The 23,775-nt window shown below is 39.8% G+C and overlaps 1 protein-coding gene across 12 annotated transcripts in view; it reads right to left on the bottom strand.

Moving 5' to 3' along the window:
* The window catches only part of RBM39 (RNA binding motif protein 39), a 41,866-nt gene that overhangs the window by 16,874 nt on the left and 1,217 nt on the right, over window positions 1-23,775 (bottom strand). For 4 of the 12 annotated variants that reach the window (XM_054256887.2, XM_054256890.2, XM_002747233.7 and 1 more), the window contains exons 2-9: window positions 23,573-23,636; window positions 21,764-21,813; window positions 13,810-14,004; window positions 11,382-11,447; window positions 11,232-11,285; window positions 7,133-7,250; window positions 6,663-6,815; window positions 3,089-3,226 (exon numbers count right to left, since the gene is read on the bottom strand). In XM_054256887.2, the coding sequence (XP_054112862.1) occupies window positions 3,089-3,226; window positions 6,663-6,815; window positions 7,133-7,250; window positions 11,232-11,285; window positions 11,382-11,447; window positions 13,810-14,004; window positions 21,764-21,813; window positions 23,573-23,623 (825 nt within the window). In that variant the 5' untranslated portion in view covers window positions 23,624-23,636. Of the gene's footprint in view, window positions 1-3,088; window positions 3,227-6,662; window positions 6,816-7,132; window positions 7,251-11,231; window positions 11,286-11,381; window positions 11,448-13,809; window positions 14,005-16,519; window positions 16,596-21,763; window positions 21,814-23,273; window positions 23,347-23,572; window positions 23,639-23,775 lie in introns of those variants that run through there. The other 8 variants (XM_078371020.1, XM_054256889.2, XM_078371021.1 and 5 more) reach the window with 4 other exon arrangements.

Raw genomic sequence — 23,775 nt, 5'->3', positions numbered from 1 at the left:
AGGCGAGATTGCACAACTGCACTCCAGTCTGGAGACAGAGCCAGACTGTGCCTCAAAAAAAAAAAAAAAAAAAAAAAAAGTAGTGATGTATTTGCTATTATTTGTTAAGCTACAGAATGTCTTTGGAAGACTATACAAAAAACTGATAAGGGCTACCTCTAGGAAAGGGGTAGTCATGGATAAAGTGGGGCTATGACAGGGATAAGATTTGGGGGGAGCATTAGCTAGCAACAAATAAACAATATAAATTTTAAAACAGATCTTTAGGCCAGGTGCAGTGGCTCATGCCTGTAATCCTATTTCTTTGGGAGGCCGAGGCCAGTGGATTGCCTGAGCTCTTGAGTTCAAGACTAGCCTGGGCAACATGGTGACAATTGTTTCTACTAAAATGCAAAAAATTAGCTGGGTGTGGTGGTGTGCACTTGTAATCCCAGCTACTTGGGAAACAGAGGCTGTAGAATTGGTTGAACCTGAGAGGTGAAGATTACAGTGAGCCAAGATTATGCCACTACACTCCAGCCTGGATGACAGGGCAGTGTGGCTCACACCTATAATCCCAACAAGCTAGGAGACTGAGGCAGCTGGCTGGATCACCTGGGGTCATGAGTTCGACACCAGCTTGGCCAATATGGATAAACCCCATCTCTATTAAAAATAGAAAACATTAGCTGGGCCTGGTGGCAGACACCTATAACCCTGGCTACTCAAGAGGCTGAGGCAGGAGCATCACTTGAATCCGGGAGGCAAACGTTGCAGTGAGCCAAGATTGAGCCACTGTACTCCAGCCTAGGTAACAAGAATGAAACTCCATCTCAAATTTAATCAAAAGTTTGACAAACCATACTCTAGAGTAATTAAAATAATTTGAATATCAAATGTTTCCCGATGTTCATTTTTATGTGGTACCTAAATTTCTCAAATATACATGATCATTCATTTTGAGTAGCTGCCTCCTGCCACTACACTCAGCTAATTTTTGTATTTTTATAAGAGGTTTTACCATGTTGGCCAGGCTGGTCTCAAACTCCTGACCTCAAGCAATCCACCTGCCACAGCCTCCCAAAGTGTTGGGGTAACAGGCATGAGACACTGCACCTAGCCAGTGAATACATTTTTTTAATTTTTTATTATTATTTTTATTTCTTTTTTAGTGAATGCATTTTTAAAAGTTAATGTGGCCGGGCGCGGTGGCTCAAGCCTGTAATCCCAGCACTTTGGGAGGCCGAGGGGGGTGGATCACAAGGTCACGAGATTGAGACCATCCTGGTCAACATGGTGAAACCCCGTCTCTACTACAAATACAAAAAATTAGCTGGGCACGGTGGCAAGTGCCTGTAATCCCAGCTACTCAGGAGGCTGAGGCAGGAGAATTGCCTGAACCCAGGAGGCAGAGGTTGTGGTGAGCCGAGATCACGCCATTGCACTCCAGCCTGGGTAACAAGAGCGAAATTCCGTCTCAAAAAAAAAAAAGTTAATTTGTATTTGTTCTATCTAGCTCTCTTTACATTTATTCCTTTTGCTAAAATGACCAAGTGCAAAAGGTTCATTGCTCAGTGACAGGACTGTGAGAAACTATATCTCCCTTACACAAAACTAGGTAGACACTCTTGTTAGCACAGACAAGTCCTCTAGAACAAAAGTCTAGATGCTATGTAGTGATCTCAATACTCAATATCACAGGGCCAGACACAAGGCCTTGTGGAGCCTAGGAGGCAGAAGATCAAGTTGTTTTTTGACTCTGCCATCTAACAGTTCATGTGGCCCCTATTGCTTTGAACTTCATTTCTTGATATAGCACATAAAGGTACATCACTATGTGCTATACGCACATCCACCCTCAAACACCCCAAGATCCTTGCTACTTATAGAAAAGTCAACGGAGGCTGGGCGAAGTAGCTCATGCCTGTAATCCCACCACTTTGATACGCCAAGGTGGGAGAATCACCTGAGGTCAGGAGTTCGAGACCAACCTGGTCAACATGGTAAAGCCCTGTTTCCACTAAAAAAATATGAAAATTAGCCAGGTGTGAGGGTGGGTTCCTATAATCCCAGCTACTTGGAGGCTAAGGCAGGAGAATCACTTGAAACTAAGAGGTGGAGTTTGCAGTCAGCCAAGATCGTGCCATTGTACTCCAGCCTGGGAGACAGAATGAGAATGTCTCAAAATAAAGTCAAATTACTGGAGAAAGTGAATCAGAAATGGGTCACATACTGTTAGGCAGAATAGCCTTGTCAGAGGGGCATTCATAATGCAGCCATTAAAGATTTCAACAGACAGAAAAAAGGGCAAACCTAATCAGGCTACCAAGGCCTGGAACTGAGCATATAACCAGGGAGACAGAGCAGAATTTTTTTTTTTTTTTTTTAATGGAGACACAATCTTGCTGTTGCCCAGGCTGAAGTGTAATGGTGGGATCTCGGCTCACTGTAATCTCCACCTCCGAGGTTTCAAACAATTCTCCTATCAAAGCCGCCAGAGCCGCCAAGATTACAGACACCGGCTACTATGCCCAGCTAATTTTTTGTATTTTTAGTAGAGACAGGGTTTCAAATGTTGGCCAGTATGGTCTCAGTCTCTTGACCTTGTGATCTGCCAGCCTCAGTGTCCCAAAGCGTTGGGATTATAGGCGTGAGCCACCGCGCCTGACAAAGCAGAATCTTAAGATCTTCAACGTTCTTTTAAAAACAAACATTTAAAAAGAAATTCTACTAAACAGTAATAGTCTTCCTATGATATAACAATTTTCTTTTGAGACAGGATTGAACTGTTACCCAAGGTGGAGTCAAGCGGCATAAACACAGCTGGGATTAAAGGCATGAGCCACAGTACCCAACAAAAGTAGTTTTTTTAAATGATGAATTTTAATACCCATTATGCATTTGACATGGCATTATGAATATTAATAACATTCTTTAAGTGACCTATTCTAATTTGTTTTAACCTATGTTGTCATAATAAATTTTTCTAAAAGCAACCCTTATCCTCTTAATCTCCCAGAAAGATAACAAAGTAGGAAATACAGAAATTATTACATAGTTATACTCAGATCAAAACCTACTGAAGATTCACTGAAGAACTTGGACTTACCCTTCCGAAAGGCTCAAAGATCCCACGAAGCATATCTTCAGTTATATTAAAGTGTAATGAACCCACATAAAGCCTCATAGGTCCAGCACTTCCCTTTTGTAAATTGTTTGCCATTGCTGCAGCTCTATTTTTTTCTGCCTAAAAGACAAAATGCACATCACACAGAGCTAACACACAGTAGCTTCACCAGGGTAAACCACATAGAATTGCATAACAACTGATTCAAAGTTTAGAGTGATAAAAATATCACCCTAAGTAACTCAGACACTAAGAGGAACACTGTATGGATCAACTATGAGACGTCTAGAATATGCAAATTCAGAGAAACTAGATTATATTTTATCAACGGCCTGCAGGAAACTAGGGGGTTATAGCTTCAAGAGTAGTTTCTATGAGACAATGAATATACCTGGAGATTATTACTGGTGATTATTCCATCACTATAAATTTAATAAATAGCACTGAACTGTATACTTTAAAAATGGTTAAAATGCTAAATGTGTGTGTATAAAACTACAAAGAAAATAATTTTCTTTATTTAGAGTTTTATTTTTTTGAGACAGGGTCTCATACTATGTTGCCCAGGCTGGTCTTGAACTCCTAATATTAAGTGATCATCCTTCCTTCTCAGCCACTAGAGATTGCCAGAGATAAAGCACACCCCATACAGACAGAATCAATATTCATTAAAATTAACATTCTCTTGAGATTAGCATATCCAAATGTACAGTTGTTTGTGATATGGGGCATATGCCAGAACCAAACTATATCACCAAGAAAACATGTTAAGTCAGCTGTCATCCCTCCATAACCAACAAAAGTTGTCCATTTACATTCTAACACAGGACTCTCTGTGTAACAAACCGGCATACATTTGGGAGTACTGCTCCTCCTGTAACAGTTTGTTACATGAATTAAGTACCTCAATATGCTATTTCTTAGCCCTTAGTCCTGCCAATCCATACCCAGCTAAGTTTGACATCCAACATAGGAAATAATCTGAGTAATTATCTTCCTATCCAGTTTACAATCACATTATACTCAATAATTACTACTTAATATAAAGCAAAACCATCTAAAAATGATAAAAGTGACGACAATACGGCCAGCGCAGTGGCTCAAGCCTGTATTACCAGCACTTTGGTAGGACAAGGTGGGCGGATCACTTGAGGCCAAGAGTTCAAGACCAGCCTGGCCAAAGCAAAACCCCATGTCTACTAAAAATACAAAAAATTAGCTGGGTGTGGTGGTGCACGCTTCTAATCCCAGCTACTTGGGAAGCTGAAGGACAAAAATCACTTCAACCAAGGAGACAGAAGCTGCACTGAGCCAAGATCACACAACTGCACTACAAGCTAAGTGACAGTGAAACAGTATTTAAAGAAAAAAGAGAGGATAATAATTTGGCCAAGGTTACATACAGCTTACCTAGCAGTGAAACTGCTATTTCAAGTCACATTTGGATATAAAGCTAATGAAGAACTTCACAAAATTATGTAAAGTAAACCTGATCGGCCACAGGGTCCCACGCCTCTAATATGAGCACGTTAAGAAGCCAAAACATGATTTAGAGGCTCCTCTCTAAATAAAAAAAAAAAAAAAAATCAGCCAGGCATGGTGGTTGATGCCTGTGTTCCCAACTACTTTGGGGACTGAGCTGGAAAGATCACTTGAGCCTAGCTAGGAAGTTGGGGCTGTAAATGTGTCACTATCCTCTAGCCTGGGCAACTGAACCTGTCTAAAAAGAAGTTAAATTTGATGAAGTAACCCGATTATTAAAAAGAGTTATAGAGTATTTAAGCAGTTTGAAAACCAGTCAATATGATACTGTACTTCATATTGCTCAAAATATTAAATATTGTCTTTGCTATTTAAAAAAATCGAGGCCAGGAGTGGTGGCTCACGCCTGTAATCCAAGCACTTTGGAGGCCAAAGCGGGCGGATCACCTGAGGTCGGGAGTTAAAGACCAGCCTGACCAACATGGTGAAACCCCGTCTTTAAATAAAAAAAATTTTTTTTTAAATATTTTTAAGTAAAAAAAGAATCGAGTCATTAGTGACAAAAATCAGTAACTTGTTTCTGGTGTTTCCCCCCACCCTGCACCCCTATGGGAAGAAGAGACAGAACAGGGCCCTACAGGCAGTGTGGTGGGATCTTCTATCTCGCACAGAGGCAGAAAAAAAACCAGTCACTTGTTTATTAATACAAATGAATACAAACCAATTCTAATGATAGAGTCGTATTATATAATCCACAGAATGATACATTCCAACTTCTCCACATCCTAAGAACTATTAAATGCTGTCAAAGTGCAGTGTGGCTGAAGTGATCCTAACATCTCAAGAGGCCCAGGCCAGAGGATCACTTTATTTTTATTTATTTATTTACTTTTTAAATAGAGATGGAGTTCCACCGTGTTAAGCTGATCTTCAACTCCTTACCTCTCAGGCGATCCACCTACCTCGTCTTCCTAAAGTGCTGGGATCATAGACGTGAGCCACAGCGCCCAGCCCAGAGAGTCATTTTAGTCTGTAAGTTTGAAACCAGCCTGAACAATATGGCAAGACCCTGTTCCTTCAAAAAATTTAAAACTTAGCTGGCAATGGTGGCATGTACCTTAGTCCTAGCTACTCAGAAGACTGAGGAGAAAAGACTGTTTGAGCTCGGCAGGTCAAAACTACAGTGAGCTGTGATTATGTCACTGCACTCTGATCTCTGAGTGAGACCGTTATCTCAAAAACAAGGCCAGATGCGGTAGCTCACACCTGTAATCACAGCACTTTGGAAGGCCAAGGAGGGTGAATCACCTAAAGTCAGGAGTTCAAGAACAGCCTGGCCAACATGGTGAAATCCCATCTCTACTAAAAATACAAAAAGTATGCCAGGTATGGTGGGTCACAGCTGTTAATCCCAGCACTTTGGGAGGCTGAGGCGGGTGAATCACAAAGTCAGAAGGTTCAAGACCAGCCTGGCTAAGAATGGTGAAACTCCATCTCTACTAAAAATACAAAAAATTACCCGGGATGGTGGTACACGCCTGTAATTTCAGCTACTTAGGAGGCATAGGCAGAGAACTGCTTGACATCAGGCGATGGAGGATTCAGCAAGCCAAGATCACACCACTGCACTCCAGCCTGGGAAATAAAAGCAAGACTCTATCTCAAAAGAAAAAAAGGTAGAGCCAAGCATGATGGCAGTCTTCTGTAATCCCAGCTACTCAGGGGGTTGAGGCAGAAGAATCTCTTGACCCCAGGAGAGAGAAGGCGGTTGCAGTGAGCTGAGACCAGGCCACTGCACTCCAGTCTGGGTAACAGAGACTCTGTCTCGAAAAAAACCAAAAACCAACAAAAGGGCAACACAAGGAGAAAAGACAAGATGACGGTCTTGAGAAAACTATCAAAGTAAGCAAGACAAAGTTTACAAAAAAAAAAAAGGTCCTTGAGAACATCTGACTCCTAAGGTAATGAGTCGCAGTCACTGTAGATGAGGCACAGGACATGAAAGCAAGATACCATGCAACAGGAAGCTTTCGAGACCATCAATAATCAATCTCTTAACCAGGAAAAAAATTACCTGTGATGCCTGTACTATGATTGGCACTCCTAAAACTCGTTGGCCAGTTAATCCTATTGCTAGAGGCACCGAGCTAACATCAACAAACTCCACATAAGCAATTCCTTTGGAACGTCTTGAATTTCTGTCAGAAATCATCCTCACATCTCGAACCTAGAAAGAAAACAGTTCGGTTTGTGCAACCCATCCACTGTAAGCCAGGTACATACAATTCTTTCAAGAGACATTAATGTTAAAGCAAAGGATGAAGGCATTATGAATTTCTTTTAAAAAGTAAATCTGTAGGACAATTCCTATATTCTATCCATATCTGTTAAAAACTTTGTTGTAACATTTATCAACTCTAATACTATAAGATGCAAAATGGAAACATTACCACAAATACTGCTATTAAATCAAAATATTTGATGTTTAGATGTTTTCTCTTACAGTATCTACCTATTTGACTTCCCTACACAGGCTAAAATTACCTTTCCTACTGTAGAGAAAAACTCTTCCAAATCCCTTGGTCGAATTCTTGCTGCCAGCTGCATACAGAAGACTGTCCTTGCATCTCTTTCCTCAGGAGTTAGATTATCAATAGGTTCCCTAATAGGAGTAAAAAATATAGAATTAGTTTTATAACAGATTATTTTAAAATAAATTTTTATTTCTCTATATATTTCAACAGTTTTTCAGTACAGGTACTTTTTGGTTACATACATGAGTTCTTTAGTGGTGAATTCTGAGATTTTAGTGCACCTGTTACCCGAGCAGTATACACTGTATCCCTCACTCCTTTCCCAACTCCTCCCCAGTATTTTAATTGTTAGAAATTAGGTCTTGCTATGTTGTACAGGTTGGCCTTGAACTACTGAGCAATCCTTTTTCCCTAGAACCCAAAATGCTGGGATAACAAGTGTGAGCCATCACACCTGACCTAAAACAAGTGTGAAACATTCATTTTCACAGAATGAATAAGCTGTGAAACTAGTCTGTCATATTCCCAAGCCTATTTTCAGTAAGATCTATTCAATTTAACTCAATTCCTTCTAAAGAATAGTTTACTGTTTCTTATAATCACATCTTACATTAGCACAGAAGTCTAATGTTCTTACAATCTCAAAAAGGGTAATTCTTCTAAAGAAAGGACCAACCAGAAGCCTGTTTAATAACAGTCATTAAAAATACCACTGGACCAATCACAAATGCCAGACTGATACAAAATCAGTGTAACGGATGCTTCCTTACAACAAAACCGTAAAATTATAGAGACAATTAAGTTTGATAATCACAATGGCAAACTCGAAGTGAAACCCCAAGTAATACCAAAAATTCTACTTTATTTTACAAATTTGGATTGTCTATTAACATCATCTCTGTTACAAAATACCAGTTAGTTTAATGTTTTAAGTCAATCCTTAAAGATGTTAAGCCTAAACACGCTCTTTTCCATTTTTTGGACACTCTCAGGATGTACAAGTGGTGGGTGTGTTTGGATGCTTTCTCTTGTAGTATCACTCCACCTATAACATTTGTCACAAAACCTTTTCTTTTTTTTCTGAGACAGAGTCTCACTCTGTCACCCAAGGTGCAATGCAGTGGCATGGTCTCAGCTCACCACAACCTCCACCTCCCAGGTTCAAACGATTCTCCTGACTCAGCCTCCCAACTAGCTAGAATTACAGGAACATGCCACCATGTCTGTTTAACTCTTGTATTTTTAGTAGAGACGGGGTTTCATCATGTTGGTCAGGCTGGTCTTAAACCCCTGACCTTGTGACCTGCCCGACTCGGCCTCCCCAAGTGCTGGGATTACAGGCATTAGCCACCCCACCTGGCACAAAAGCTTTTAAGGCCAAGAGTAGTGGGCAGATTGCTTGGCTCAGGAGTTTTAGACCAAACTGGGCAACATGGTAAAACCTTGTCTCTACAAACAAACAAACAAAATTAACAGGGTATGGTGGCTACACTTACAGTCCCAGCTACTAGGGAGGCTGAGGGCATTGCTTATGCCCAGCTGTTAAGAAACTACAGTGAACCATAACTGCATCATGGTACTCCACCCTTCGTGACAAAGTGAAATCCTGCCTCAAAGAAAAGCTTTCTGCTGGGCCCCATGGCTCACACCTGTAATTCCAACACTTGGGAGGCCAAGGTGGGCAGATCACCATATCAGGAGTTTGAGACCAGCCTAACTAACATGGTTTTGAAACCCCTTCTCTACTAAAAATACAAAAAATTACCCAAGCATGGTGGCACATGCCTGTAATCCCAGCTACTCAGGAGGCTGAGGCAGGAGAATTGCTTGAAATTGGGAGGTGGAGGTTGCAGTGAGGCAAGATTCCAAGATTCCAACACTGCACTCCAGCCTAGCGAGTGACACTCCATCTCAAAAAAAAAAAAAAAAAAAATTAGCCGGGTACGGTGGTGGCAGGGGCCTGTAATCCCAGCTACTCAGGAGGCTGATGCAGGAGAATCACTTGAACCCGAGAGACAGCCATTGCAGTGAGCCAAGATCACAACACTGCACTCCACTACCTGGGCAACAAAGCAAGACTCCGTCTCAAAAAAAAAAAAAAGCTTGTAAATTATAATTAAGACTTACTTACCAAATTCTAGAATTCTACAGTATAGCTAAATAGACCATACAATAAAGTTATAAGATGCTCTTAAAGGAAATGAAAAATCTGAGTATAACAATGCTACTACCTGGCTAGGTGCAAAGAATAGTTCATGCCTGTAATCCCCCCATTTTGGAAGGCCAAGGCGGGTGGATTGCCGGAGGTTAGGAGGTCCAGACCAGACTGGCCAACATGGCAAAACCCCATCTCTAATAAAAATACAAAAATTAGCCAGGTGTGTTAGCACACGCCTGTAGTCCCAGCAACTCAGGAGACTGAGGCAGGAGAACCTTTAGAACCAGGAGATAGAGGCTGTAGTGAGCTGAGATTACACCACTGTATTCCAGTTTAGGCAAGAGAGTGAGACTCTGCATTAAAAAAAAAAAAAATCCACAATACTGCCCAGGGGTGGTGGCTCATACCTATAAACCTGAGAGAGGCAGGTGGATCATGAGGTCAGGAGTTTGGGACTAGCCTGGCAAACATGGTGATACCCAGTCTCTACTAAAAATACAAAAATTAGCAGAGTGTGGTGGTGGGCACCTGTAATCCCAGCTACTCGGGAGACTGAGGCAGAACTGCTTGAACCTGGGAGGTAGAGAGGCAGAGTTTGCAGTGAGCTGAGATTGTGCCACTGCACTCCAGCCTTGGCGATACAGCAACACTCTGTCTCAAAAAAACAAACCAAAAAACCACAATGCTACCACCTAACACAGTATTCTTTGAACCAAAACAGTAGACTGAACGAATTCTTATTTTTAAGCATAATCTATGGAAACATTCAAGAACCTAGGAGTACCAATTCAAATCATTAAGATTTTTGAGGTGAAATACTTTTCCTCAGGTAAGAGAGCCAAATGGCAAAACCTACTTTTCCACATTAGGCTACTTCAAATAACTTATTATTTATGCCAAAAGTAAGTCTAAAGTTTTCTATAACTGCTATGTTGCTAACACAAAGAAATGTTTGACATGAATATGCTAATAGCCCAGATTTGATCATTACACGCTGTATAGATATATCAAAACATCACTGTATCCCATAAATATACACAATCATTGTATGTCCATTAAAAATAAGAAATGCAGCTGGGTACAGTGGCTCAGGATAGCAATCCCAGCAGTTTGGGAGGCAGACGTGGGCGTATCATTGCAGTCAGGAGTTTGAGACCAGCCTGGCCAACATGGTGAAACCCTATCACTACTAAAAATACAAAAATTAGCTGGGCATGGTGGCAGGTTCCTGTAATCCCAACTACTCAGGAGGCTGAGGCAGGAGAATCGATTGAACCCAGGAGGTTGAGGTTGCAGTGACCGAGATAGCACAACTGCACACCAGCCAGGGGACAAGACCGAGACTGTGTCGCTTCATCTCAAAAAAAAAAAAAAAAAAAAAAAAGGGGGGGGGGGGAGTAAGAAAAATTTACTTTAAGTAAAACAAGAAAATAAGATCACATTAAAATAACTTTTGTGGCTGGGCGTGATGGATCACACTTGTAATGCCAACACTTTGGGAGGCCAAGGCAGGTGGGTCATCTGAGGTCAGGAGTTTGACATCAGCCTGGCCAACAGGGTAAAACCTCATCAATACTAAAATACAAAAAGTAGCAGGGCGTGGCGGTGTATGCCTGTATTCCCAACTACTTGGGAGGCTGAGACATGAGAATCGCTTGAACCCAGGAGACGGCGGTTGCAGTGACACAAGATCGCGCTACTGCACTCCACCCTATGTGACTCAGACTACGCCTCAAAATAAACAACTTTTGCTTCTTTTTAATTACATGAAATTAAAGTCAAAGCTACGGAAAAATCAGTAGAAACTCACTTGATTTTAAACTACTAGAGCTGTAAAAGGAAGCAAAAGCAAAATTTAATATGGTCGTAATTACTAAATATCATTCAATTTAACAGTACCATAAGCTGCAAAGCTTCATTAAGAGCTAAAGGCTTTAAAGAAGAAAACTACCTCACAGGGCTCTTGTCTTTTCTGAATGGACTTTTGCTTCGGGAACGTCGTCTGCTGCAAAGTTAAAAAGTTTCAGAAGTTATCCAAACAAGTACAGCATGTCAGTTCCTTGAAAAACAATTTAAACAATTCAGAAGTATGTTTAAAAACCTTAATTTGATGCTATGAGGCAACCCAATCTTTCCTCGGATGGCACTGTTAAATTTTGGTCCGGAGCTAAAAAGGAAACACAAAATTACACTAGTTACAGGTTTAGGGTCTTGCTAAGATCGCATTCATGCGCTCTCCAGCAAGACTAACATTGTTTAGGTTGCTGCTTTTCCACCTCAGTTATGAAGAGGAAACAAAAATACTTAGCTGTCTCTTAACTTTATCCCAGGCAAGCTGCCCTTGAATTTATCCATCCTGGACCACTGAGAGGTGCCAAGACCAAAGGTTACGGCCTCAAAATTTTCAGATTGTGAAACTGCACACACCCATTTTCAGTCTACAGATTATCTTTTTAAGCTACATATATATAAATACAGTCTTGAGAATTTAAAAAAACTAGCACATATAAAAAATAAATCCCTCTGAACTTCCTCACACCACCAGTAACTATGGTTAACAATTTGGTGTGTATCTTTGCAGAACCTCTCCTGGGAATATATGTGTGTACATGTACACATACAATACTCATACATGTCTTCTTTTTGAAAGATTTATTTTAAAAACTAAAGACCATTTTTTAGTCATGCAACTTAGGTATTTCCCCATTCAACAGTAACTCTTAGCATGACACCATTTAATACGCTATACTTCAGTTGTTTCAAAATATTCCATCGTGAAGATGTTAAGGTAATTTACCAATTCTTTATAAAACTTTTTGAGGATTTGTCATGACTAAAGGAGTGTTTTCAAAAAGATCACAAAGGTAATTATTACTTAGTAACAATTTTTGTGACTTTTTAAAGAACAGGCTAACTTAAAGGGACTAGCCAGTTGTCCCTTAGTGCTCATCCTGCTATCTTATTCCAGAAGAATAGCAAAGTAAATAAATCGTTGTGGCCTGTGATCCACACACCTGAATTAGTTTTCATGGACACTACGCCTACCTACAACGTGCAAGTAGTTCCAACTAAAACACTTTATTAAATTGGTCCTTTGCAATTCAGACTAACGGTGATGACTGAAAATCGTTTACTGGATAAAGTTCTCAAGTAATTAGTTATAAGCTATTTTCTTTCCCCTTCAATTAAAAAATATTCTCAGTTGTAACCTCAAACCCAACATAAGAACTAAGTTATTTTTAAATAAAGTTAGACCAGGATCTACCAATCAGAAAAAACCCATCACTCAGAGGAATTAAGCTCATTCCCTTCCCTACATTTAGTTCATCCTGGCAAAAAGATTTAACAATCCCATTTTAAGAATGCAATGAATCTTGGTAAATGGAACAAAAGCTGAGAATTTCCTACTGCTGTATAGCATTCAGAATTAGAACAGCATTGCGGTCCTGTGTTCGGCTATCAAAATTAATGAAATATGCAGAATAAAGGAACCCATAAAACATGAAGTTCAGTTTTATTTTAAAAATAAAAGAGCTAGAATCCGAATTCATGTAATGTCAAAACATTTCATGAATCCATTAAATCCTCTGAGAACTTTACATTTTCTTCTCATTCATTATTTATTAATACCTTATCTGCAACTTGTTATCTCCTTAAAAGGTTAGAAAACAAATGCTTAGCTTAGTGAGTTAAGTAACTCGCCAAGTGATTTAGGCCTTTGAATTCCATCCTTAACCATTCAACTCTTAAAGTTAGAAGGGTTATTTTTAGTATATTCCAGAGTTTACAGCAATGTGTTTATTAAGAGGAATTAACCTCATAAAGCATTAAGGACTGCTAGATTCAATCCTCAGAACTGTGTGAGTGGTTTTGTAATATAGTTATTTACACTAACCATAATGAATCTGTTTCCCACTTTAAATACCTACACATCCAAATTTCTGGTGATTTAATCTTCAAAACAATTTTAGTTTAGAATACCTTACTATTAACAAACCTTAAACACAGATGAGCCCAAAAAAGGATCTTGATAAAGACACACACACAACAATTCACAACTGGCCTGTCTTTTCAGCTGTTAACAGCCACAGTTACAAGATATTTTACTTACTGTTTACTAATTACCAATGTGTAACTTAGTATTCATCAGAACTTTACAATTTTAAGTAAATATATACTTAGCAAATACTGTAACAGCTCAGACACTGTTAAGTTTCTCAGGTATTTGGGCACTACAATGTCATCTTTTTCAAGCACTCTAGTGCTTTAATGTAGTTTCCATTGATTGGCATACAATTTAAAAACAGTTTAACAGAAAATAATCTGTATGCCTAGTAAAAGCAAATTTTTACATATTTGTCTATGCGCTACATTTTCAATTTAGAAGCATTCAATGCCAATATTCTTAGTTCAATACTTTTTAACCAATCATTTAAAAAAATTCACAATTTCAAACCACTCAAGTTAAATTGCTATCTGAATACCCAGAGAAAAACCCTGAAACCAAAATCGTAACTATAATTACATACTAAGGACTTCTGTAGCGGCCTCTAAATCTCCGATCTCGACTTCTTGAGCGGCTCCGTCGTCTTTCTTTGCTTCTACTTCGCTTCCTTTCACGGCTTTTGCTCTTTTTCCTTTCTCTATCTCTACTTCGCTTCCGTTCCTTACTTTTGCTTCTCTTTCGTTCATGACTACGACTTCTGCTCTTGCTTTTTTTCCTCCTGATAAGAAAAAAATTCACCATTATCATGCTGGTTTAAGAACCCACCATAACATAGTACCTTTTATGGCCAGAATCTTTTTTGTATCCTTTCATAAATTTATTTGGCTAGTTTTACTATGATATGATGGTACATAATCATACTTAAAAAAACTCCTGCCGGGCGTGGTGGCTCAAGCCTGTAATCCCAGCACTTAGGGAGGCTGAGGCAGGTAGATCACAAGGTCAAGAGATCGAGACCATCCTGGTCAACAAGGTGAAACCCCGTCTCTACTAAAAATACAAAAATTAGCTGGGCATGGTGGCGCGTGCCTGTAATCTCAGCTACTCAGGAGGCTGAGGCAGAAGAATTGCCTGAACCCAGGAGGCGGAGGTTGCGGTGATCCGAGATCGTGCCATTGCACTCCAGCCTGGGTAACAGAAGTGAAACTCCGTCTCAAAAAAAAAAAAAAAACAAAACTCCTGTAATCCCAACACTTCGGGAGGTTAAGGTGGGTGGATCAAGAGGTCAGGAGTTCAAGACCAGCCTGGCCAACATAAGAACTGAGTTACTGCCGGGCGTGGTGGCTCACCCCTATAATCCCAGCTACTCGGGAGGCTGAGAGGCAGGAGAATCGCTTGAACCCAAGAGGCGGAGGTTGCGGTGAGCCGAGATCGCGCCATTGCACTCCAGCCTGGGTAACAAGAGCGAAACTCCGTCTCAAAAAAAAAAAAAAGAACTAAGTTATTAAGCCTGTCTCTAATAAAAACATAGAAACTAGCCAGGCATGGTGGCGTGCGCCTGTAGTTCCAGCTACTCAGGACGCTGAGGCAGGATAACTGCTTGAGCCCAGGAGGTGGAGGTTGCAGTGAGCTGAGATTGCACCACTGCACTTCAGCCTGGGCAACACAGCAAGACTCCGTCTTCAAAAAAAAAAAAAAAAATTGCTAGGTATGATAAACAATATTCAACCTTTGCCTTATATTAACATTACTGAAAATCAGCAGACAAGACATTATTTGAAATACACCATCCTCTAAGAGCAGGAAGTGCAATGATCTCCTGAGATTTAGCTATAGCTTTAAAAAGGAAAGGGACTTGTAGGCAAGTACAAATCAAAATGCGTACATTTAGTTTGTCATACAACAGGCAAAAGCATTACTGTAATCCAGAAGATATTAATAAAATAAATTTACAATAGAGTAGTTCACATTTAAGTACTAATACTGGTTCATTTTTAAAAATTTTCATCAAATACAGTAATTTACCATAAAGTCAATTTTGCACCAATTTACACAAGGAGTATTTTATACTTTCAAAGGGTCATACAGACATCAACATTTTGGTTTTCATGGGCAACACTGTAATGACAAAGGACACTAAGAACCAATGGAGCCCGGGCGCAGGGGCTCATGTCCGTAATCCAGCACTTTGGGAGGCCGAGGTGGGCAGATCACTTGAGGTAAGGAGTTCAAAACCAGCCCAGCCAACATGGTGAAACCCCGCCTCTACCAAAAATACAAAAATTAGCTAGGTCTGGTGGTGCGTGCCAGAAATCCCAGCTACTTGGGAGGCTGAGGCAGAATCATTTGAATGCGGGAAGTGGAGGCTGCAGTGAGCTGAAACCACACCATTGTGCTCCAGCCTGGGCAACAAGAGCAAAACTCCAACTCAAAAAAAAAACAAACAAAAACAAAACTGGGTGTAGTGGCTCACACCTATAATCCCAGCACTCTGGCAGGTGGAGTCGGGTGGATCACCTGAGGTCAGGAGTTCAAGACCAGCCTGGTCAACATGGTGAAACCCTGTGTCTCCTAAAAATACAAAAAAGTTGCTAGGCATGGTGGCACGTGCCTTTAGTCCCAGCTACTCGGGAGGCAGGAGAATCACTTGAACCTGGGAGGCGGAGGATGCAGCGAGCAGAGATGGAGCCACTACACTCCAGCCTGAGAGACTAAGTGCCACTATGAATCAAAAACAAAAAGTACTAATGGAACTAACGCAGTAATACGTTTTGACATTCCCAGACTTTAATGTGACCATTTCAAATACTTCCTAAAGTTACAATAAATACACCAGAAAATGGAGCATGCCATTTTTAAGCCAGTTTATAGAAGCCTGTGGTATGCAATCAAAACCAATGATCATCTTGACCTTCACAGATCTTTTTAAAATCTCAAACTAAAAACCAAAAACCCTGTATCTTTCTGTTCATTTCTGTATTCTTCACAGTATACCACCCATTCATAATTAAATCATCATCTATACCTCTGTGTCATCACCCAAATTTTAGAGGTGCCTTCAGATATTTCAATATAAATTGAAAGACATTTCAAAATCAACTTATTCCACTAAAACATCAATTCGTAGTGGCTTAAAAATTAAACATTTTGACAATTCTATATCATTATCTGATATGTGATTGTTTATTCCTTATCAAAGCAAAGTTACATAGCACAAGAGCAATTGAGGTCTGCCTCAGAGAACCTGTAAGCAGGTCATCTTAGAGTGCACTGAAAATAGAAAATGAAGACACCCACCTTCTGGAATCTTGAAACCCACACTCCAATCACAAGGAGATGTAGAGCTTTCCAAGGAGGCAGAAACTTTGTCTAAAATTTCAAGATAATCCACCTGACTGTCAGAAATGTATATATGCTAAGTAGCACATGATAGAAAATTAGGCTACACTCATTATTTATATAGAACTCATCAAAGCTTGGGAGGCCGAGGCGGGTGGATCACAAGGTCAAGAGATCGAGGCCATCCTGGTCAACATGGTGAAATACCGTCTCTACTGAAAATACAAAAATTAGCTGGGCATGGTGGTGCACGCCTGCAGTCCCAGCTACTCGGGAGGCTGAAGCAGGAGAATTGCCTGAACCCAGGAGGCGCAGGTTGCGGTGAGCCAAGATCGCGCCATTGCACTCCAGCCTGGGTAACAAGAGCGAAACTCCGTCTCAAAAAAAAAAAAAAAAAAAAAAAAGAACTCATCAAAGCAACACCCAGATGGGCAACAGTTAACACTCCAATTTTGTTGCCTAAAAAATGTAACACTATCTCTGTGAAACTATTCTAACTAAAGAATTCTGTGAGGTTTCTAAAACCTAAAGTCCTGACTATTATAAATTAGGGGACAAGATAAAAAGTCAATCCCCCTCGAAAACAGACAAAGTTTTTGTTCTGCTCATAGATGGGCTACCGCAAGAGAGGCAACCAGCCTATTCACCTCTCATAGGACCCAAAACTTATTCTGCCAAAAGAAAATACTTGAAAATTGGAGAGCTAATTTTAATTTATGGTCTTCTAGGACTTTTTGTAAACAAGTCCCCATCCACATCTGAAGGCAACCCCAGACAGGTAAAAAGACAGCAACATACTAAGACATTCAGAAAATACAGTATTTTGGATAAAAGCCCAGAGAAAAATATAAGGGTGCAGGAAACCAGTGTACTTCCAGCTTCAAAGAGCATTTATAACATTAACTAAAGAAGGGTTTTCAAAATCCACACTAATAGTCAAATCCTGTTACAACTTAAAAAGGACTTTCCAAAGTCTTTAATGGCAGTGAAATTTTGTACTGAACATCATTGAAGTAAATGGTCCACTGGGCTGGGCCTTTGGACTTTTTGGTTATATGGCCTCTGCTGTAAAGGTGTTTTGCTATAACTGGATTTGACCTCTTCCATGTAAGAAGATCTAAAATTTAAATGCAAAGTATTCTGGAAAATAAGAAGAAAAATAGAAAAGTCATTTATTCCAAAATTTATAGATAATCCACACCACAGTAGCCAATATATTTCAACTGTGTCACTTTAATGTTATCTTTTATTGAGTAACTCTCTAAAGAGCTTAACGGAATGGACGCTGATTTGGACTTTGCAAAACTGGTTACTCTAACAAATAATACTCCCATGAGCACAAGCTCAGGCACTTAGAATGCATACTTTTGAGGTCTTGCAAAACTTGGGTTTATAGCTCTTCAGAAAGTAGGCTGACAACCAATTCGTGTCACAAAAAACTTTGTTGCTTTTATTATTCTAGGATACAGTGAAGTGTATGTTGAGAATCAGAAGTATACAACTAAAAAACAAATTTAGTCAACTCAGTTTCTCAGAATATGGATTTTTCTACTACCTAACAAGCTATAGCTCAATATGGCTTTTAAGACAATGAAGTTTTAGAATGAAAAACGTAACATGGCACTTTCCTTTGGTTAGAAAATTTAATTTAGTACTAAAGGTTAAAAGCAAAGGCAGAATGTTTTATATGTTCTCTATATATTCCTAAATACAAAAATTTTCTTCCAGGTACATTAAAATGAATTTCAAAGATAAAGTTCCTTTATAAAATTCAAGAGTCCTGATTGAACAAGGGAGTCGTTTATTTCAGCATCTATAATTGATGAGAAGTCTGACCAAGTGTTTTAAGATTACTAGACAGTGTTTTGAAAGGGTCTTCCCTTAAACAATCATATGGTTAAAGAAAATTGTCCATTCTTCTATTTAGTCCTATAGGACTCTACAAGGCCACCGAACATCACACATGGACAGCTTAATGCTCAACTCCCTTATAAAAGCTTGTAGCCTTAATGAGGATAAAAACAAGTAGAAACTGGATACCTTACTGGCGAAGAGCGAAATGAGAGAATGTTACAACAATGAAGGTCTGTACCCAACAATTATGTTCTTATCCTTCTGGCACTTGCGGCGAAATTGTTACTTAACCACTAGGGCTGACATCTAGATTAGACAATTTATGTCACTTTATATGGATAACCCTTCCTGGGTTCTCTTTTGATTAGAGAATTGCAAAACAGAAACATGAGAAAACCATTACTTTGGCAGAAGGTCTAAAACCAGATGACATAAACCATGTGATGACTGGTTGGTTGCATCAGATGACATCAAGACTAAACCCAACCTGATTCCCACTTCTTTCGATTGGTGAGGAACTATCAATGATTCCCATCCAAGCTTACACCAGAAAAAAGGTCATTTTCTAAAAATTATTTCATTTTTAATCCATTACATTACTTTGGGGAAGTACAAAAAAAAATTGGCTTATCAAACCTTGAATAATCCTATATAAAATTTTCTCATTTATTTTATGAAATTTTATCCACCTTCCTACCATAGTTGTAGTGACAATAACTGAGGTTCTTACTATAAAGCATTTAGGACTCTTAGGAAGAGCCAAAAAGAAACCAAGTAAGTGGCTATTTTTCTCTCATTTTTCATTATTATAAGGACTAAGTATGACAGATTTGTCTGAAACAAAGTCTCACTCTGTCACCAGGCTAGAGAGCAATATCAAGATCTCAGCATTGCAACCTCTACCTCCCAGGTTCAAGAAATTCTCCTTTCTCAGCCTCCCGAGTAGCTGGGACTACGGGCATGTGCCACTACACACAGCTAATTTTTGTATTTTTAGTAGAGACGGGGTTTCACCATGTTGGCCAGGCTGGTCTTTACCTTGTGATCGGACCAACTCGGCCTCCCAAAGATCACAGGCATGAACCACCCCACCCAGCCCAGATTTTTTTTGAGAGAGAGTCTTGACCAGGCACAAAATGGCTCATGTCTGTAATCCCAGTACTTTGGGAGGCCGAGGCAGGTGGATCACTTGAGGTCAGGAGTTTGAGACCACCCTACCCAACAAGGTGAAACATCTTTACTAAAAATACAAAGCTAGCCGGGCATAGTGGTGCATGCCTGTAATCCCAGCTACTCAGGAAGCTGAGGCAGGAGAATCACTTGAACCCAGGAGGCAGAGGTTTCAATGACCCAAGATTGCACCATTGCACTCTAGCCTGGGTAACAAAAACAAAATTCTGTCTCAAAAAACAAACAAACAAGGGTGCCTGTAATCCCAGCTATTCGGAAGGCTAATAAGGCAGAATTGCTTGAACCTGGGAAGCAGAGGTTGCAGTGAGCTGACATTGCATCACTGCACTCCAGCCTGGGTGACAAGAGCAAAACTTCATCTCCAAAAAAAAAAAAAAGATAGAGTCACACTCTGTGACCCAGGCAGGAGTGCAGTGGTACAATCTTGGCTCATTGCAACCTCCGCCTCTGGGGTTCAAGTAATTCTCCTACTTAAGCCTCCTGACTAGCTGGGACTGCAGGCACATACCACCACACCCAGATAATTTTTGTATTTTTAGGAGACAGGGTTTCACCAATGTTGGCCAGGCTGGCCTGGAACTCCTGGCCTCAAGTGATCTGCCTGCCTTGGTCTCCCAACGTGCTGAAACTATACAGGCATGAGTCACCACAGCCTGGCTGACAAAATGTTTTAATATGGCACCATAAACACATATTAATGAAACAATTTAATGTTTACAACATGACCACATAATAAGAATCACTAGCCTTAGAGCTCTTGAAAAACTAATATACTCCAACCTTATAAAGTGGATCTCAGCTGGGCGCGGTGGCTCATGCGTATAATCCCAGCACTTGGGGACACTGAGGCGGGCAGATCAGGAGGTCAGAAGTTCAAGACCAGCCTGGCCAACAAAATGAAACCCTGTCTCTACTAAAAATACAAAAATGAGGGAAGCATGGTGGTGCACATCTATAGTCCAAGCTACTAAGGAGGCTGAGACAGGAGAATCGCTTGAAGCGGGGGTGGGGGGTGGGGGCGGAGGTTGTGGTGAGCTGAGCAACTCCATTCTAAGAAACAGAAAGAGACTCAGTCTTTAAAAAAAAAAGAATCATTTGAAGCCAGGAGGCAGAGATTGCAGTGAGCCCAGATCCCACCAGTGCACTCCAGTCTAGGCAACACAGTAAGACTCCATCTCAAAAGAAAAACAAAGGCCTGGCCCATGGCTCATGCCTGTTATCCCAGCACTTTGGGAGGCTAAGGTGGGGAGATCAAAAGGTCAGATCAAGACCATCCTGGACAACATAGTGAAACCGTGTCTCTACTAAAAACACAAAAATTAGCTGGGTGTCGTGGCACATGTCTGGAAATCCATCTACTCAGGAGGCTGAGGCACTAGAATCACTTGAACCTGGGAGGCAGAGGTTGCAGTGAGCTGAGATCACGCCACTGCCCTCCAGCTTGGTCACAGAGTGAGACTCTGTCTCAAAAATTTTAAAAAGTGGATCTCGTCATAACTGTTACTTAAGACTTTTTGTACGGTTTTCTGTACCAGTCTGTAGTAGAGTTACTCATCTTACCCAAATAAAGTGTAGATATATTCATAATTTCCAAAACCACCACCCTATTGAGTCTAGAGTTTAAAAGGCCTAAGATAAATGAAAGCCACCCTAGTACTTAAGTCTTCGCATCTCTTCCAAAAGGGCCTTTGAGCAGCAAGGAGCAAAAATAATTCACAGCTTTGACTCCTTCAGCAATTAAAGGCAAACAATACTTTCCATGGCCTTCTCCCTTTTAAGATCAATGGATATGTTTTATCAATAAGATCACCACATTTTTTTTCTTCCTCTAACATGGATCATAGGAAACAAGGATCACCAAATATTAAACCAAAGTCAACAAATTTAAAACAGGACAACTAACATAGAACTTGTCACCAGGTTGTCATGATAGACTTGGAGGGGAAGATATCTGAAACTATATTCTGAAATCTAAGCAAAAAATCCACCGTTCCTCCAGAGTTTGTCCCAAAAGGAAAAGAACCAATTTTCTAAAAGAGGCAAAGAAAAACTTCAGAAGGGAACTTTGTAAACTTTAGCCACAGAAACGAAACTTATGGTCTAAAATCACAAAAAAGTTCACCACCCTCCCCAGGCCCCTTCTTGAAACTTACTTTTTGCTACGTTCTTCATGGCCGTTGGCACTGCTCAACTTGTTCTCATCCTAAGCAGGGTTGATAGAAGAACATCATGAGGACGAAGTGGTAACATTTCAAGTTGTCAAAGGGTAAAGGGAACAGGAATAAGAAAATACAAAACAATTTTAAAACTAATTATTTATTTATAGTTTAACATGGAAGGCTATAAAAAAATTTAGATAGGTATGTGTTTAACCACTTTGTTGCTTACATTTAAGTCGTCAAGATACAAAAATAAAAAAACTTTCCATATTAACAGTTAAATTTTACTTTCTTATATAGTTTAAAGTTATCCACATTTACAACGTTGAAGTGGTTAAATATAATTTCCATAAAACATGAAGTCCTGTTTTGAGTTTTATTCCATGTGCTATGGTCCCTTTGGTCAATACCATGGCTCTATTTCTGCCTAAGCCCCAAGTGGCCGTGCTAGCAGCCAGCCACTATCGATTCCTGTGACCGATGCCATTCCTGAGATCTTCGCCCATTTCCGTTGGAGGGTTGGGACTGTAAGAGCTTGATGCCACCTCTGTCACACATCTCGCCCTGAAGCAAACAGGGATTCACACTGCTTTAGTAATGTTGACTCCCAAGAACCCAAGAAAGTCAATTAATAATCCACCAGTCCAGCCTAAACATTTCCTACTTCCATACCTGTTTACATGGAATTACATCCATGTTAAAAAACTAAGACACAAGAATCTTAACATTAAAACAGAAAGTAGCTCTTCAAGAGTCTAAGCATTATAAAATTACATACACTATTTAAAGCTATCAAGAATTCATCCAAATTGGTACCACATGGTCGTGCTATACAATCCAAAACAAATGTATTATTTTTAAAAGGTTTAGCGAAATGTTTATTTTAAAGTTTGATTACATCAGCTATAGGAGTAAAGTGCTAACTTACAAAGTTTATGGTTGTGACACCAGTGATAATGCATGCATACTGCTATTTTCACCACCAACTGGTGAAACAATGAATAGACAGTTTACTTTTACTGCGATACCGAAATGAGTCAAAGACTATATTAGCCAAAATAATTCCTTTGTTTTTAGTGTGAAATACTATGGCAGGGCCTAATTAAAAATAAAACAATATGGAGTACAGTAAAACAGTCATCAAGTGACTCTAAGCTGTAATACTGCCTCTTGTATTTTTTTTGTTTAATTTCTACTCAGGGATCCAAGAATTTTAGTAATTATTAACTGAGCAGCAGATAGCCACTGGCCTGTTTTAAGATTTACTATCACCAGTCTTACATAGATATATATAAATTTTAAAATCTCACCCATTTCTTCTTAGAAGACTTATTAGAAGATTTAACTTGCCACAGACTGGTTATGTTTTGTTATTCTTGGACCCCTGCTTTTTCCCAAACCACTACATTCACCTTTTTGCTATACCAAACTGGAGCTGGTAATTCTTAGTTGAGTCATTTTACCTAGGGGACCACGGTACAGCGATAAGTCACTCAATTACTACCTTATGATTGACAGTTCACACTGGAATCAAAGGTGAATTCATGGGAGTAGAGGTGAGATATCGTTAGGCAAGTCTACAAAGAGAGATAGATGGGCATTTATTCATCACGCTGAAGTGAAACTACTGCACAATATTATTACATCAATAGCATATATTTACTTTTGTAAGTTACACGCAATGCATCTCTGATAAGATAAATCAAGAGGGCTCCGGGGATGTTAGTTTACATTTCAGCAGTAGTTTCGTGAATAATGCTAAATTAAGAAATATATAAACCTCACCGACATGTTTTTTCTCACCTTCTTGTAAGGAGCCTCAAGCATTGCTTCAATATCAATATCGTCTGCCATTTTCTCTAAACGCCTAGGAAAAGAACAAGACAATTTCTTGAGTAAACATTTCTTTGAGACAATTTCATTCTTGTTGCCTATACTGCCTAACATTTTCTCTAAATGCCTAGGAAAAGAACAAGACGATTCCGTGAGGAAACATTTTTCTTTTT

The sequence above is a fragment of the Callithrix jacchus genome, chromosome 5, assembly GCF_049354715.1.
Source record: "Callithrix jacchus isolate 240 chromosome 5, calJac240_pri, whole genome shotgun sequence".
Classification (NCBI taxonomy): Eukaryota; Metazoa; Chordata; class Mammalia; order Primates; family Cebidae; genus Callithrix; species Callithrix jacchus.
Note: the sequence above shows the minus strand (reverse complement) of the source record. Positions and strands in the feature narration are given on the sequence as shown.